Source organism: Equus caballus, chromosome 11 (assembly GCF_041296265.1).
Source record: "Equus caballus isolate H_3958 breed thoroughbred chromosome 11, TB-T2T, whole genome shotgun sequence".
NCBI lineage: Eukaryota > Metazoa > Chordata > Mammalia > Perissodactyla > Equidae > Equus > Equus caballus.
The window spans coordinates 51,521,093-51,538,437 of record NC_091694.1 but is presented as its reverse complement, the minus strand read 5'-3'; the positions used below and the strand labels follow the sequence as shown (position 1 = coordinate 51,538,437).

At 41.0% G+C, this 17,345-nt stretch overlaps 1 protein-coding gene across 15 annotated transcripts in view; it reads right to left on the bottom strand.

Annotated features, from left to right (window-relative positions):
- Positions 1–17,345, bottom strand: part of NDEL1 (nudE neurodevelopment protein 1 like 1) — a 61,532-nt gene that overhangs the window by 3,986 nt on the left and 40,201 nt on the right. For 5 of the 15 annotated variants that reach the window (XM_070228186.1, XM_070228185.1, XM_070228182.1 and 2 more), the window contains 4 exons: positions 16,666–16,839; positions 13,075–13,166; positions 8,419–8,570; positions 713–1,905 (listed from right to left, as the gene is read on the bottom strand). In XM_070228186.1, the coding sequence (XP_070084287.1) occupies positions 1,812–1,905; positions 8,419–8,570; positions 13,075–13,166; positions 16,666–16,839 (512 nt within the window). In that variant the 3' untranslated portion in view covers positions 713–1,811. Of the gene's footprint in view, positions 1–712; positions 1,906–2,449; positions 2,630–5,403; positions 5,439–8,418; positions 8,571–13,074; positions 13,167–16,665; positions 16,840–17,345 lie in introns of those variants that run through there. The other 10 variants (XM_070228180.1, XM_070228179.1, XM_023653476.2 and 7 more) reach the window with 3 other exon arrangements.

Here is a 17,345-nt window from a genome sequence, read left to right as displayed (position 1 = left end):
ATTTTTGAAAATGTATTCTACTTAAAGTTTCTCACTTAGGAATTTGATTCACTTACTTTTCATTTACTCACGGTTTTAAAACTACTAACTGCACTATTCATGCTCTTGGTCATAAGCAGTGCTCAGAAGCCAAGACACTCGTACAGACCCCAGTTTACACGTTCCTCAAGCCCAGTCACTTGTGTCTTGCTACCAAACATCTCGTATCTTCTCTCACTTGCTAGCATCAACCTGGGATGAGGAGAGAAGCCCAGACCCACGTAACCTGTAATCTCAGAACACCAACATGTCAAGAAAGGCAGCACAGCTGGAGAAGCAGTTCCTGGATCCACTGCGGTCACTCCGTGACTTCGCAAGCTGCCTCCCTCCGAGTCCAGGTCCTCCCTCCCAGATTCGCAAGTGGGGCCTGGGCCATTCTCATGCTGTTCCTGGAAATCACCACTAAGAGGAGAAACCAGCACCAAGAATCAGCATGAGAATGCCCGCTCAGTGCAGCAGATATCTCCTGAGGCTGCCTGAATTTTCTTTGCCCCATTTGACAGCTGCTGTCCATCTGCATGTCCCATGTCAGAACAGAAGCGACATTTGAACCTGGCTTTGTAACTCCAGCTCTTCTCTCACAGGATGGCAGAAATTCAATAAAGCAATCGCAATCCTTTTTTTCTGTGAAATTTATTGTTTCCACATTAAAAGATTTTTTTGAGGGGAAGTATTTTCTTTTTTTTAACCACATGATGATCCTATACAGCTGCCCAGAGTAGGACACCATCTTAAGTCATTAACATGCCATATGAGTTCTGAATAAATAAAAGCTACAAAGCCCAAGTTATATACAAATATCTTAGGCAATAATGTTTACAAACCTATGTACAATAAAACAAATGTAAACAGTAAATGCAGCATGAGAGTAATCAAAGGATGCACAGGGACAACCACTTATGGTCAGTCTGCCCCCCAGGAGCTGGCACCAGCCAGCTCCTGGAATCAGGCCACTCAACCCTTCCTAACACAACTGGACAGGCCCTCAGAAGACAAAACAAAAATGCTCTGAAGATGTCATTTAACTGAAGGACCAGAAAGCTGGCGAGGAGGTTGCCACCACCCCCCATCCCGAGTCTGAGGCACATGGAGGAGGAGGAGACAGCACAGAGGCCCAGCCCTGTGTGTGCCCAGGCCCTGGAGGCTCCTGCCATTTGGGGCTCAGACGGGCATTTCGCTGCTCTCAGAGGAAAGTCTATGGAATGATAACTGCTAAAGTAAAATCAGAAGGTGCAGAAACTGTTCCCTAATTCAGTGACCTTCCTGACTCTTTACCAGCAACAGGCCCAAACTGTGGGGGATGGGCTGGGGGACACATGATCATGAGCACTGAAGAGGCTTGAGTGGAAGCTCAGGAGGAGGGCACACGTCGACCTGATTTGGGGGAGAACTTCTAGGAGATCTGCAATGTCCTAAACACAACTAAACCCTATCAGTACAGCAGGGTGGGAGCGATGAGGCAGGCGCGATGAATGGGTACTTCTGCATCCACTGACCAAGTAATACATGTATGTATCACCTTGTGACCCACAAAAGTGCAATCATGTGAAACCAACGGCACTACGGCGAGAAGAGAAAATAGCCAGTATTGATATCGCGCAGAGTCCTGGGACTGGGCAGGGCCCAGCAGCCGCCACTGCATGCAGCCTGCCCTCTGCCAGCCATGGGGAGGCAGGCGGAGGGGCACAGCCTGGGCCCAGGCACCGAGGGGTGAGGCGTGGGTGTCCTGGGTTGTCGGAGGGGGCAGGAGCCCCCACCTGGAGGCCGGGCGCTCACACACTGAGAGGCAGCATACCCGGTGCCGACGACGGGCGCGAGGAGCCCAGACCAGGAGGAGGAGGAGCTGGGTCAAAGCCGTTTACTGCCCTGTGGGGGTGACCAGAGCAGAGAAGAGAAGGGGAGGGGAAGGGGAGAGAAAGAGAGACTGTCATTTAAAATCACTCAACACACAGCAAGAAATTCATTTCCTCTCTGAACTATTCCTCTTCCTGGCCCACAGTAGAATCCTGATGGCCCAAGGGAGAGTGGCTGCCTAGAAAGCATCAGTTGGTTAGAGACCTGAGAATTCAGTGGTCCTGGGCTAATGAGACTATGTGCTTCCTTCTTGGCAACTTCAGCACACAAGCCACTGCAGCCACAGCCCTGACTTTTTTCCCCATAGAACAGGTCTAAATATCTGCCAGTATGGAACTAGCTAACTAAATAATGCTACAACTAAGTGATGAAATATACAGCCATTAAAAACATATCCCACAGAGTTCTTTAACAGCATGGGAAAATATTCACAATGTAATTAATGCTAGATGGAAAAAGAAGTAGGTCACCAAACTGTATATGTTCAATGATGTGAAGAAAAAAAAGTGGTATATATTCTAGATTCTAGACTATTGCTCCTTATATAGACATTGCTATCTACGTAGCTAAATCTAGAATGTGTGGGGCTACACACACGAATACATATACACACACATATATATGTACATAAAAATCATATATGTTGTAGAAGAAAAATTTAACAATAATTACATTTTTTTCCCTCTGGGACATGGCAAAGTTTTGTTGACTACTTTTTTATGGTTTTCCAAATCTCCTACAATATATATGAATATCTTAATAAGGGCAAGAAAAATAACTTTTAAAAATTATTTAGCAAGTAAAGCTGGATGGGTAGGCATCTCTGCAGACTCATGAGCAACCAGCCCAGCCCAACACAAGCACCTGCAGCCAGGACCCAGCACCCAGGCCCAGCAATGCAGAGCACCCCACCCAGCACCATCCACCTGGCAGCGCAGCCGAGGAAGCTGTGAGGGAGGGAGAGCAAAGCCTGGAACCTCTCTCAGGAAGCCACATCAGCCCTCCCATCCCGACAAACTTCCTAAGAAAATGTGTCCCACCAGTAACTTGGGAGATACAGCCAATTGCAAGGGGCCTCACTGCACCACGCATGCCCACCACTGCCCCCCTAACTTACTCATCACTGGGGCCCAGGGAGTTGAATATAGACTAATGGAGAGAAGTTCTTTAAAAAAACGCAGACACTCTCCCCACAACGATGACTGTTGACTGAAGAGGTGAGTATAGCCTCTCAGAGCAACAGGCATGCAGAGAGATTTGACAAATGACCCTTGACTACTCTGAAGAAACAGAGTGAGTGTCTGAAGAAACTCACCTCGGAGCGCAGATTTTGAGTTTCAAAGCAAGCTATTCACCCACAGGCCAAGAGCAACAGGAGAGGCTGACAAAAGTAACTTCTCCCTGCTGTACCTCCTCCTGCCTCAGTGATGCACACCCGGGATCTCCCCTTTTCTTTCTGGGCTGAGGGAGGTCTGACATTTGAGCTTCACCACATTTGAAAACTTTCAATCATCCCTCCCCATTCTCCCAAGGCTATATGCCTGTGCCTCAGCTGGGGGCAGAAGCCATATCCTCTACGCCAACGCCACCCTCATAAAATAAGCCCCATCTGTCATTTGTCTGGCTAGTCCAAGTTCTGCCTCTCCTAGAACCTCAGGGAAAACTAGGCAGGCCTCAGAAATGGCCTCAGCTTTGAACATGTGAACATCAGATTCCCAGCCTCACAGAGCATGGCAGCAGGCAGGGCAAGCTGTACTACAGACAGCCCCCAAAACTCAGCAGAAAGGGAATACTGTTGGGTGCCAACAAGAACTTGGCACCTGTTCTACAGGGGTGTGCAAAAGCAGCAACTGTGAAGATGGCTCCACACACAAGTTTAGAACTGAGATTCCAGCATTTTCAGGCTAGACGGATCTTTAAAGAAAGTCAAGTTCATCCCCATTGTTATACAGCTAAGGAACGAAAGCAAGATAAGGTCCAGCCATTCACCCGCGCTCACCCCATGAGCCTGTCAATGGGGCAGCAGGGCCCACAACCTGCCTCCAGGTGCCTAGGCCATTATCCTTTCCCAGCCTCCTCTGGTCAGAGGACACCTGACAGCCCTCAGCAAGCAACCACTTTGGTGCTCCCAATGCAGGTCAGCTCTCATGGGAAAAATAAGCAGTGCAATCCAGAATATAAAGGGAGAACAAGAAACCAGATAAGCAATTTCTCTGTGTGGATGGAAATCGGAACTCTTGATTTGAAGGTTGAATGGAGTGAAAGAGAGTAACAACCTGCCAGGGTCTCACCTAGCACCTCTCCTGTGAGTTGAGAAGTGGGAAATAAAAGACCAGAGGGAGAGGAAAGCTGACCCTATAGGTGGAATTATCAGTCTGGTGACGTCCCTTCAGGGAACTGCAAAGGTGCGCAGTGGGGAGAGGTTTCCAAGAGAAGAAACACCTCCATACTCACCACATTTGGTTTCAGGGAGCAGCAAAAGAGCCAAAGGGAAATGTCCCAGTGGACAACCCAGGGCTGAGTGGAGAGAGAACGGGCAGGGATGGAGACCCAGATCTGAGAATCATCTATGCAAAAAAGGTTCCAGAAGGTATGAAATTTCATGGTCTTAACCATCAAAATCTAGTGAAAGAGTCTGGAAAATAGAGAATCTGGCTAAGAAAAGGTACCAAGGTCAACTGTAAAATGGCAGCAGCAGAAGCGAAAAGGGGAAAAGAACCACCGAATGTTTAAAGGTAGTCAGTCAGGAGGACAATAAATCTAACACAACAGAGATAAAGCATGGAGACTAAATCCATCAAAGAAGCAAGGACAAGTACACCTGAGAGGGCGGTAGAGAGAAGGACGAGAGAGGGCTGGGGCTAATTCTGGAGAACAGGTAGACACACTCCAGACCCTGGGCCTCCCTAGTGAGATGGATAAACGGAAGCTCAGTGCAGCTCCAGCCAGCTAGTGTCCAGCCCAGGCTCTGCAAACTGAAATGTACATTCCTGCAAAGTAAGGGAGATCTTATACACATCCCCAACTACCATTCCAATGTACCTCGGGAATACAAGAGTGAGAGCAGAGGGAGAGTCCCCACAGAGGAAGGGTCCATTATCATTAGTGCCTGCTGTAAGAAAACAAGACCTGGGTAACAGCAAGAACTCAGTCCCACAAAGGCCAGTCCAATGTGGTCCCAGGACCTGACAGCAGCCCTAGACCCCCACCCTCAGATTCCTGGCATCATCACTACAGTACCCTACTCCATAACAAGAGTGCCATCAGGCCTCTATTCACAATCGCCCCAGGACCACTACAACTAATTTGTTTTTGTTTTGCACAGCTGAACCAATAACAATGGTATATAGTCAAGTTACAGAGGAACTCGAAAGCTCACTCATGGGCCAGGAGTTGGTTAAAGCAGAGTCAGCCCCATGCAGTTAGTAAAACCAGCTTGTTAATGTGTCTTCCATCACACACCATGATTGAGAAAGAATGAAAAAGAGCACAGCAAACAAATTCAGTTACCCATGAACAACGTGGGAAATATGACTTTTTCTTGCCTAATAAAAAAAAGGAAAAAACATTAAACAGTAATACAAATACTATTTTCACACTGTGCCCTAAAATTAGTCTATGTCTACCTACCCAGCCCCAAAGAAACTAGACTGGCTTGCAAAATTAGGGTAAGTGATAGATAAGAAACTAAATAAAAGCTATGGGGAGAAAAAATGTTTTTGAGAGAATTCAAGTGACTATACTACACATGAATTTGTGTCCTTTCAGATGATGATATGAAGGGCTATTAGTGGTTGGAGGAAACAGAACACCTGGGAAGCAGGCCCAGCAGGCCATATTTTAGGTGGACTGGCAGAAGTGACCACAGACTAGATAAAATCCTGATTCCAAGGAGCCCTCAAATAACCAGAACCTACAGAATATTTCAAATCCCATAGAGCAACATATAACAATAAGACAATTTGTTCTGTGTGGTAAGGCCTCACGGCATCTGAAGATTTTGAGGGAGGTGTGAGGGTGGGGTGCATACACATACATTCACATACATGCACACGTGCACAAACTACTTTAACTCTTTCCCCCAAACCATGCTCCCATAGGAGCACTAGTAAAACTATAGAGACAGTGCTACCTACAGACAGACTCCTTAGGAGTGAGGGGCAGGGCAGGCAAGTTCTAGAGCAGAATGCTTTTTAAAATGGAATGCTTCTTCTCACGCTGAAACTACAAGCTACACTTCCATAAGAGCTGACATTTTTTGTTTTAACCTGCCAGATTTAATAATGGAGCTGGGAGTGGGATATTTCCCCCCTTCCTTTTGCAGCTGGTACATACCATCTTGGTTTTATTAGTCAATAGATCAGCAGGAAGAAAGGCCAGAGGTAAAAAGCCAGGCAGGCCAGAGCCAAAGCAAAGCAGCAAGGAAGTAAAACCCACAAGAGTTACCCTCAGGTATATGGTGACCAAACAAACATAATATGTGAGTGTGTATATACAATCCATTTATCCTATAAACTAAACCCTTGCACAAAGGCCAGACCACAAAAGTATATTTAATTCCTAATAGAAACAGTACAATTAAAAGTTTGCTCTATGTAAACCAAAACTAAATATCATCTGTAACTGCTTCTATCAGGAAGCACATTTCCAGCTTCAGTGCAGGAATAAGCACCTGCATCTAGAATGCTCCTCAGGGGACAGGGACTCCATCACAGTGTCCAAAGCCCACTCCTGGTTTAGCTTACACTGAATCCTCTGCATCTACCTAAGACTGGGTTCATCTCTGGGCAGTCACTACTCTAGTGGTCTGTACCAGGGGTCTCTAAGGAAGAGAGCAGCAGTGAGCTTGACCTGACAATGTTATCTCGCCTGCAGCAGGGCTCTTCTAGGACTTTCCACATGCAAAGGCATCTGTCCGACCTATCCACTTACAGTTCACACCTGTTCTCATGTCATAAGGTGCCCAAGACCCACCAAGAAATAGGATTCCAGATAGAGACTAGCAACTACTCTACTGGAGGTAATTACAAGTTGTAGGGAAAAATACTGGGCACTGTTTCCAACACTGATGAAAACTACCTCTAAACTTTCCCTGTATTGTTTGGGGGAAATGGTATCTCTAACGTAAAAATATCTACTTATTTCATTTACTGTTATAGTATAAAAAGGAGAACTCCTCAAGTTTGCCTGAAACTCCTAAACCTGAGGAAAATTAATTTTATTCTTACTCCCCTTGAGGAGCCCCAATAGTTAGAATAAAGTTCTGATTTATACATTGATATTTTAGATTGTGCTTTTAATGAAATGTCTATAAATAAAGTTCTGATTTACATATTGGTATTTTAGAATGCGCTCCTTAATACCTCAAGGTAGAATTCTCTTAAGCGAGAGAGAGAGAAAGCAGAACACTCCACTCCACAAGGATGGACAATAAGCTTTTTAGAGTGGACTATGCACCAAATCAGGTCCTCCACAAATGCGCCACAGTTCTTGAGGGAAACAGAGAACACAAGCTCCTTTAAGAAACTGAAAATTTCTAGAGTGGTATCTGCATTGCTTTCGCAGGACAATAAGAAAGAACGGCCTCTACGACTCAAAGAAGAGACAGTGGCAAGGGATCATGGTGCTTCAGCTGCTGTTCAGTAACAGCTACCTTGGGTAACACGGTCAGCATCCCCAGACCACAGGTCCTAGTTACCTAAACTAAGGCATACCTATACAAGAATGTAACCATGGAGTGTTTTTTCTTTTTTAAATTAAGGTAGAATAATACGTATGACATGAAAAGATATTGGCAGTATAAGTCATGATAGGTATGTTGCAGAGCAGTATTTAAAGCATAATCCCATAAATATTTAAAAGCGTATAGCAGATGCATTAAAATATGATTTCATATGCCCAGGAATAACTGCAAGGATGCAAAAATAGTGTGAAAACAGAACACATTTACTTTTAACTTTATATACCTCTGTACCAACTGAAATTTTTTTGCATTAAGGACGTATTGCTGCTTCAACCTTAAGACAATTTCTTTTTAATTCTCAATTCCCCAAAAAAATCTTCACATTACACAAAAGTTGTGTCTCCCAAACTGTATTTGATCCAGTGATTTCCTATTTTTTTAAATCTTCTGTCAGGGGCTTTGTTTCAGAGGTTGCATATACATGATAATGGTTCTCTTCTACCTTTAACAAGTATTTGCTAAGAAAGTGTACGAAGCCTCTAAGCACCTTGAGAACAAGGACCACATCACAGTCACCTTTAAGCCCTAGAGCCTAGCACTGCTGCCTTTCAAGAGTCTGCTTCCCAGGACAGAAGCTTCAGAGTCAGGGTTCCCAGAGCAATAGACTCCATGGGGACTAGAAGACAACAACGGATTTCATGTCCCCTGAGATATGAATGATAGAACAGGCTTCAGGAGGGTTAATCAAACTGAGTTTACCTTTTCATAGCTTTAATAAGCTCACTTAATAATGTGCAACTTTACTACTCAAAAAATTATCATTTAAAATTTCCAAGACTTACCCTTTGTCAAAGAAAGACGTATGCCCTGATCGAGAGAACTTTGTGCCGTTGCTATTCATCACCCCACAGTTAACGTTCCCTGAAATATAGGATTTTCGTGATGCTTGGTCCTTTGCAAAATTCCTGCAAGCTGCTAATTTGGATTCTAGAGCCTACAAAATGAAAAAGGAATGATTTGGTTGTCAAAACAGTAGCTACACATAAAAATTTGCATTTCAAACCATTTCTATTTCAAGACTCAAAACTTACTCCCTCGGTTGATAATGGTGGCTATTTAAGCCATAATCAATCACTGATCTAAGAGAAAGAGGGAATGTTCGTGCTGACTCCCTTTCTAAAGAGCTCAGAATATTTTATTTATTCCTCTCAGTATCACAGGGATACAGATATAGTCCTCACCTCACAACTAAGAAAAATGTGGCACAGTAGACAGAGACGGACCCCAGGTGTCCCAGCCCTATCTATTGCTTCTTTCTGAGTTGTGCACTGTTTGTTACTTGGCTGGTTGGGGGTGTGTGCGTGTGTTAGGAGCAAGCACTATAAAGAATGAAAAAGCATCACTTGAGGATTTTTTTAATGTAGCCAACTCTGTGTCGGGCTTCAGTTTAGTTGTTTCTACTGCACCATAATGGATTCAGTGCATTCACAACACCTCATATGAAGTTAAAAGCTATTCTATTTCTGCGAGCACACTTTAAAATGTCTAACTGATACCCATTGTATATAATTAAATAATTCACCTGAAAATGACACTGGCCCCTTAGCATTTACCTCTAAATTGGGTGCCCTTCTTAGCACCTGTCACCACAACACCTGGCCAGTGCCAGGCTCTACAAAAAAACAGATAACAAGAAGAGAACAGGAGTTTCTCATCTATTTCTATCACACACAGATATCATCAACTCCCCCTTTCCCAGAAACACTTCGACTAAATCAAACCCCTCTCCCCAGAATTAAAAAAAGCGGGGGAGGAGGGAATATAATCCATGAAAAAAAAACAGTCCATTCCTATTATCCATGACACTGAGGGATCGGGAGGGTGGATAAATTAAATTCACGGATAACATGTATTTCACTTTGAGAATCCTCCCCCCATAATTTCAATAAGAGCTGTTAAAAAACAGCAAAAAAAAAAACAGACTGAAACTTTTCTCTTCTCCTTCCCTATAACAAAAGTACAATGACCTAGCAAAATAACAACAGGAAGAAGGAGGAGAGGTAATGACCTTATAGGATAAGCTCTGAATAAACATTATTTCAGCAACTTGTTAAATATACACATACACAGTAAAAATTGAGAGCCATTAATTTCCTATATTTAAGACACTCATTCTTTCACTTAAATATTTGTTGAGCATCTATCATACAGCAGACTACAAGTTGTGTTTGAGGCGTCAGTGAGACATCCAAGTATAATACTGGTCTGGCACTCGGGAAAAGGGTGGTCTAGAAATCAAGATTTAGAAGATAGGCACACCAGGTAGTAGAAGAAATCACAGTTGTGAATAAGATCAGAAAATCAAGGGCAGAACTCTGAGTAAAATCAACACTGAAAGGGTGAACAGATGTAACCCAACAAGATGACAAGGAGAAATGTACAGGAAGGTGGAAAGCAGACATGACACAGCATCAGAGAAGCAGAGAAAAGAAGGCATTTCAACAAAAAGGTCAGTGTTTAATGTTTCAAGTAAAATTAGGACAGAACAGCATCCATTGGTTTTGACAGCAATGAGATCAATGAGCAATTTTAGTGGAGTGAGCAGGAAACAGAGCCCAGATTGGTATGTCTGGGGAGCGCGAATGCAGTCAAAAACACTAATAATAAATGGAGACATGCTTTCAAAAAGCTCGGCTGTGAAGGGAAGAGAGAAATAGGATAATTAAAGAGAGATGTAGGGTAAAAGGAAAGAATAGCTGCTTTTAGTTTTGCTTTTTAAGATTAAAAAATTGTGTATATAATATGTAATACATAAATATTACATATAAAGTATATATGCATATAACACATAATGTGTCATACATAAATATTACATATAAATATTACAAATACATAGTAAAAGGCTGATGATACAGGAGAAATAAGGATGAGAAGGCTGGAAGGAATGAAACCCAAAGCACAGGGGAACAAAATTAGCCATGGGCAGGAACTGGATACTTTTACCAGTGAAAAAAAAGAAAGAATGGCCACAAGCAGAACTAATAATAGGAGAGTAATAAAAGAAGGTAAGAGAGGAGAGCAAATAAGTTTAAATCAGATGGTCTTGATCTCTCAGTGGAAGAGGATGCAAGAGTGGGGATAGGGCTTCCAGTTCAAGTCAGTAGACAAAGTAGTACAAAGAAGCAGAAAATGAAATATTCATAAAAGCCTGCAGGAGCTGGCAGATAACAGCAGACCAAAAATTTTGATGGCATCTTAGAAAACAGACTGTCAGCTGAATAGGTGAACCATGCAAGGACTCCAAGTTCAACTTTCATGCACCATTTCTGAATACACTACTTAAGGTGCCAAAGTAAAACAAACAAGGAACAAAGAAAGATGTCACGACACGGGGTCCACGAATAGGCAGAACTAACCTAAGAGTATAATGAAGAGAAATTCAAGTGTGACCAGTGCACCAGCCCTAGAAGCAAGCATATCAGAGCATTCGGCAAAAAGGGTGAATAAGAAGCTGGAAGATGTAAGACATATAGCAAAGAAAGGGTATGTTTCTTCTAGGCACAAGAAAAAAAAGTAATTAGAAACACTAAGAAAAAGGCATATAAGTCAGCTATGACACAAATATGAAAAAACCTAAGATGATTTTGAATAAATGATAAAAAACAAAATGCTTGAAATATCTGGTGAACGGCACAAATAAAACAACCCAAGATCCCAGCTCCTCCTCTATGATTATGCAGAAAATAATATATACATGGGCATAATATTGCACATGCAAATGACTAATTTTCATAACCAACCAATGGAGAGTTCAAGAAGGGACAGAGAAAGACATACACACAGGGAATGGAGATCTAATCTAATAAATTCAGAAACAGAGGTTTAAGCATGTTATTTAAAATTAAAGGGGCTGGCTCCATGGCCAAGTGATTAAGTTCCCAAACTCCACTTTGGCGGCCCAGGGTTTTGCTGGTTTGGATCCTGGGCACAGACACAGCACCACTCATCAGGCCATGCTGAGGCGGCATCCCATATAGCACAACCAGAAGGACCCACAGCTAGAATATACAACTATGTAGTGGGGAGAAGAGGAAGCAAAAAATAAAAAAGCGAGGACTGGCAACTGATGTTAGCTCAGGTGCCAATCTTTAAAAATAACAATAATAAATAAAATTACAAAAATAACCAACACAAGAATGAAAAATAAAAATTTAACAAATTGGAAAGATGTGAGTTAAATTTCTCATCTTTTCGTTTAAAGACGGTAAGTCAAGATACAGAAAGATAAGCACATTTTTACAAATTACAGAGGTAAATACAACTCTTACAACAAATGAGATAAAAAATGCCTATCTTAGGAGTGAGGAAAAATTACTCTGTGTACTGTGTGAATGACTTATGCACATTACTTTTTATACTAACTTTAAAATGCAGATTTAGAGTTAATCTGACGGTTCAAAAATAATTTTATAAGCCAGAAAAGGTAAACATAGGACCTCGTATCTTAGCCTTCCATTTCTTCTTCATATAAAGTATAATGCAGTTTCTACTTTTTTCAGAAAGTGCCCCACACAAAAAAATAAGTGAAGGGGTGGTGGATAGTGGGAAGTTTCAAGGGTAGATTACTGAAAAGAGAGGTAAAAGTCACTGAGGGAAATAGGAAAGGGAACCGACTAAGACTAGAAATGCTAACTGTCATCGAGGCTTAAATCTGCGTGGCTATGACTGTTTCCAGTGATCTGGATGCAGGGAAGGAGAAGTCCAATTGCTTGACTGATCCAGACTGCAGGTCTCCTCCATGGCCAAAGAGACTATGAGTCGACAGTGACAGAATAAGTGATCTCTGGGGTCAGGGATGAGTAGGAAACAAAGTGAAAGCAAGAAATGGCTAAAAAAACAGAGTGCTATTCTTGATAAGATCAAAGAGCAGGTATTACACAAAGTAAAAAAATGAATAAGCAGAAAACAAGTATACTATTTCAAACGCCCAACTGTTCTGGAATACAAGATTAGAGACAAGGAGACAACACTGAAGTTGAGGTAAGACAGGCACGACTGAAAGCAGGAAGCCATGCCCCCCATCAGTGCTAAAGTCCCACAAAGTGAAAGCTCAAGGGATGACCAGGAGGATGGCAGACAGCAGCAAAGAACAGGATTAGAGAGTGGTATAAGACAAACAGCAGGCCTTAGAGGAAGTACTTTAGACAAAAATGGAGGAGTCATGATGTAGAAACAGCCAGGGGGAACACAAAGAATGTGCAGTGGGAACTCAAGAGCTGGGCACACAGGGCCTTCTGCAGAGGCTCCAGCAAGCCCAAGCCCGAGACGTGTTTATCTGGACCAGTCTCAGCTAGTCACTGGATGCTTTTGCTTCTCGGCTTAATTATAGTCTTTACCACAGGAAGGTATCCTTTTTTCTTCCCTTATTCAAATTAAGAAATAATTCAACACCTTGGCAGTTGAAACACCTAGTGATGAATAAATAATTGAATGCTTACCCCTACTTTCCGTAAGAGATCCCCCACGATATTTAGTGCTGATATCCTCGCTGAAGGAGTTAGTGGACTGGTACCAAAACCATTTGGTATAGCTAGAGAAAAACAAAAGGCAAGTGATTACCCTTGCAGTTCCCTTTACATTTGGGTTTTGTTGTTGATATTACAAAGCGGTATACACTCAATGAAAAATCAATATAGTATTCCAAACCATAAAGTGGAGATACCATTCCACTTTATACCTTATATAAACGTTTAACATTTACCAGTTCTCCAACTGATGGATAGATATTGAGATTATATCCAATTTTTCATCATTACAAATAATGCCAAAAGGACCTATACCCTTAAAACATTTAGACAACTATTACTGGAGAAGAGATTCCTAAAAATAAAACTGCTGGGTCAGAAGATGTGCCCGTTTTTTTCATCCTAATAGATAATGACAAAATGCTCTCTAAAGAGATTGTGCCAATATCAGCAGTCTATATGTTGCTGCCCTCAATATTAGACATTATCTTTTTTGTTTGTTTTTGCCAATTTGATAGTCATATTGTTTTCATTTTTGTTTCCTTAATGACTAGTCATTTGAATCTCCTCTTTTGGAAAGCATCTGTTTATCGTCTGCACTTCTTTCTACTGGGTTGCCTTTCCTTTATCAATTTGCAAGGGCACTATACATTACAGATATCCACCCTTTCTCTTACACGTTGAATTTCTCAGTATGACACATCTTCTAAACTTGGTGTCTTGGGGAGGAAGCCTTAGGCATCATCACCTCAATATTATAAAAATATTCCCCATATTTTCTTCTAATGTTTTCCTAAAATTTTTTTTTACACTCAGATCATTTAACTCATCAAATATCTAAATTTTTTTCCTCCAAATGGATATCCAATTGTCCTAATACCAGTTAGTAAAGACTCATCTCATCTGAAATGACAGTAAAATCATATACTGAATTCCCTAAATATTTCGGTTCCATTAAATTATTATTCTTTTCCACTAGAAATATGCTGCTTTCATTATTATAGTGTTAAAATATATTTTGGTATCTAGAAGGGCAAAGTCTTTTCTTGTTATTAACCTATATCAAACTTCTCTTGGCTATTCTTGCACATTACTCTTCCAGAGTAACTTCAAAATCAACTTGCCAACTTAAAAAATCCTGTTAGGATTTTTATTAGAAATTTAAATTATTGGTTAATTTGGAGAGAATGGATATTGCAACAAAATTAAATCTTTCCATTCAGAATCATGGAATTCAGCATATTTATTCACCTCTTCTTTCACACCCCTCAGTAAAGGTTTTCAATCGTGCATATTTCTTCAATCTATTTTTGAGGTAATATGGCACAGTGCTTAAGAGCTCTTGAGCTAAACTGCTAGATACAAATCCATCTCTGCCACTTAGCAACTGTGTGACCTTGAGTAAGTTACTCATATGTAAAAGGGGGCTAATCACAGCACTTGTCTCATAAAGTTACGAAGTTTAAATTAGTTAATATATTTTTTAAATGCCTAGCACATAGTAAGTGCTCGATAAATGTTAGCTTATGATTTTTTATCTGTTTTCTACAGAGTGCCAACCAGCACATAAAATGCTTTTGTTGCTGCTGCTGCTGTTTTTATTTATTGTCCTTGTCCTCCAGCACATCATCTCATTGAAGGTAGGGGCTTTGTCTTATTCACTACTACGTAAGCCCAGCGTCTAGAATAATGCGTGGCGTGTATCAGCTGCTCAGTGTGATATGAATAAACTGCTGTACTTTTCTTGGCAGGAGATTCTAGATCTCATTTCTTTCTATTCTCCTTAAATTGTATACTTTAGATATTATTAAATCTGTGCTTTTACAGTAAGTTGTCTTAAACGCTTTTTGAAAGTAGGCATCATATCAATAAAACGCAATAAAGACAGACCACTTCTTAGAGATCGGCTCTTCAGATCTTGCCACTGATTTCTCTAAACTCCTGCTTCTTGCTACGTCTATGCTGACTTCCTTGTCATGAAACTGCAGTGATCCAGGATGTAGCAGCTTTTAGGTTGGTGAAAGCTCATGCTATCAGTTCCAGTCTAAAATTGCGTCTCTTTGGACAAATACTACTGCCTTAGGGTTGACATCCTTAATTCTGTGCCAGAATTGAGCTCTATGTCCTGTTGATGCCCTCCCCACCAAGTCCCTGAATGAAAACTCTAAGGAGCTCAACCAGTGTTCACCTCCTCTGGGTGTTACCTCGACTGAGGCTCCTGACTATTCTGATTAGTGCTCAACTAAAGAATTTTCAGAACTCCTCTGCATACTCTAATTAGTAACATAAAAGCAAAATTTTGTTAATTCTCAAATGTTAGTAATTCTGAGGTCCTCAAATATACAAGCAGGCATTCTGAAAAATGGACAGCAAAGGATTCTGACGACTGCTATAATTTATGTACTGCCTGCTCTATGTGCTCAGCAGCAAACTCAGCACATACTAGTACAATTAGTAACATCTTACAACCATATAGCATTTCCACTTGCCTTAACTAATCTCACCTCCTAACAAGGTGAAGATAGGGTGAATTATCTATTCAAGGGCTATTGATCACTTAAAATGTGGCTAATGCAACTGAGAAACAGAATTTCAAATGTAATTCATTTAAATTGATAAAAATGTAAATTTAAATAGTCACATGTGGCTACTGGCTACTCTATTGGGCAGCATCATACAGAGAGCTTACTGTGCTAATTGCCCAGACATAAAACCTCCTCATATCACTCCGGAAGATAAAATCTTATATGGTCATGTGCCACATAACAACGTGTTGGTCAACAATGGACCACATATACAACAGTGGTCCCACAAGATTGGTACTACATAGTCTAGGTGTGTAGTAGGCTATACCATCTAGGTTTCGTAAGTACACTCTATGACGTTCACACAACAACATCGTCTAACAACACATTTCTCAGAACACATCGCCACTGTTAAGTGACACATGACTATTTTAAAAAGAGGCAGGAAGAAAGATAGCTTCCACATGGGGAGAAAAAAGTATAGGGGAGAGGAAGTAGCTGAAATACAATCTGCAAGCTGCAAAAACTAAATAATCTGAATTAAGTTCTTCAAGGTTCCATTCTAAGGTTCTGTCTAGTAGCTACTAAATGGGTTTTCTACCTATCCGGATTAAAAAACACACTGGCTGATGGCAAAAGGAATATTCTCTATGTACTACTCAACAGTTACTCTGCATGTACCTCTGAAAATGGCAGCTATTGGAACGTGTAATAGAACGGACATGTCAATCCAAGCCAATCTTACATGCGTGTGAATGCTAACTCGATGAGTCTCTGTACATTCTGTGTATAACTGCTCTAATCAAAAAATTAACTTTTTAAAAAAACCTTTAACTTTTTAAAATCTCAATTTATTAAGCTGCTCTTGTCTTAAATGTAGCCATCGTTTCATTGTTTCCTTTGTGTGAGTGGCCTAGGAAAACAATTCCTTCTGCTTCACACAGTGCTAGATTTAACCAACTTTTAAACTGGAATTATTGCTTAAAGCCTCTTAAATTGATAATTTACCACAGGTTCAAAAAGAAAAGACATTACAAACCTTTTGGTGAAGGAAAACTGTTCTCTGTTCCTTTGCCAACAGGAGTAGCTGGCAAAGAAAGTGATGCTTGGACAGCAGAATCCATCTTTTCACAGTCTAGAGTTGGAGAACTGGGAGCTGACTTTCTGGTTACTTCCTGTTGTCTTTCCCGAACTGCTAGTTCTTGTCTTAAATCTGCAAAATGTTGCAAAGGTAGTAACAGTCACTAGAGGAAGCAAATAAAACAAGCAGCCACATCTGAAATGCCATAGAGATACTCTTCCTAAATTATGGTTTCTCAAAAATAAATTTCCTATTCAACAATTTTTAGTTCTAGGGGAATAAAAATGACAACTCTACTGTCTAAATGATCTTTTAGAATTTAAAAATGGTTTAACCAAAAAAAAAAAATAACCTAAGAAAACAGTTACCCACGCCCATACGCAAAAAGAAACAGGGCAGAGTCCAAAGCAGAACTCACAGTGAACCTCTATGACACAAAATAAATATTCTTTACCAACTCACTTGCTTTTATTTTGAAATTATGTAGTTTGGGGATTAGCGCAAAATCAGTGAAGTGCATTTTTCTAATTTTAAATGTGTTGGTATTTTTTATAAATAATCACTATGAAATATTTTGTTTTAGAAAGGAAACAGAATAGTTGCAAATTTTTTTCTTGCTTTCACATACTGAATTTTTA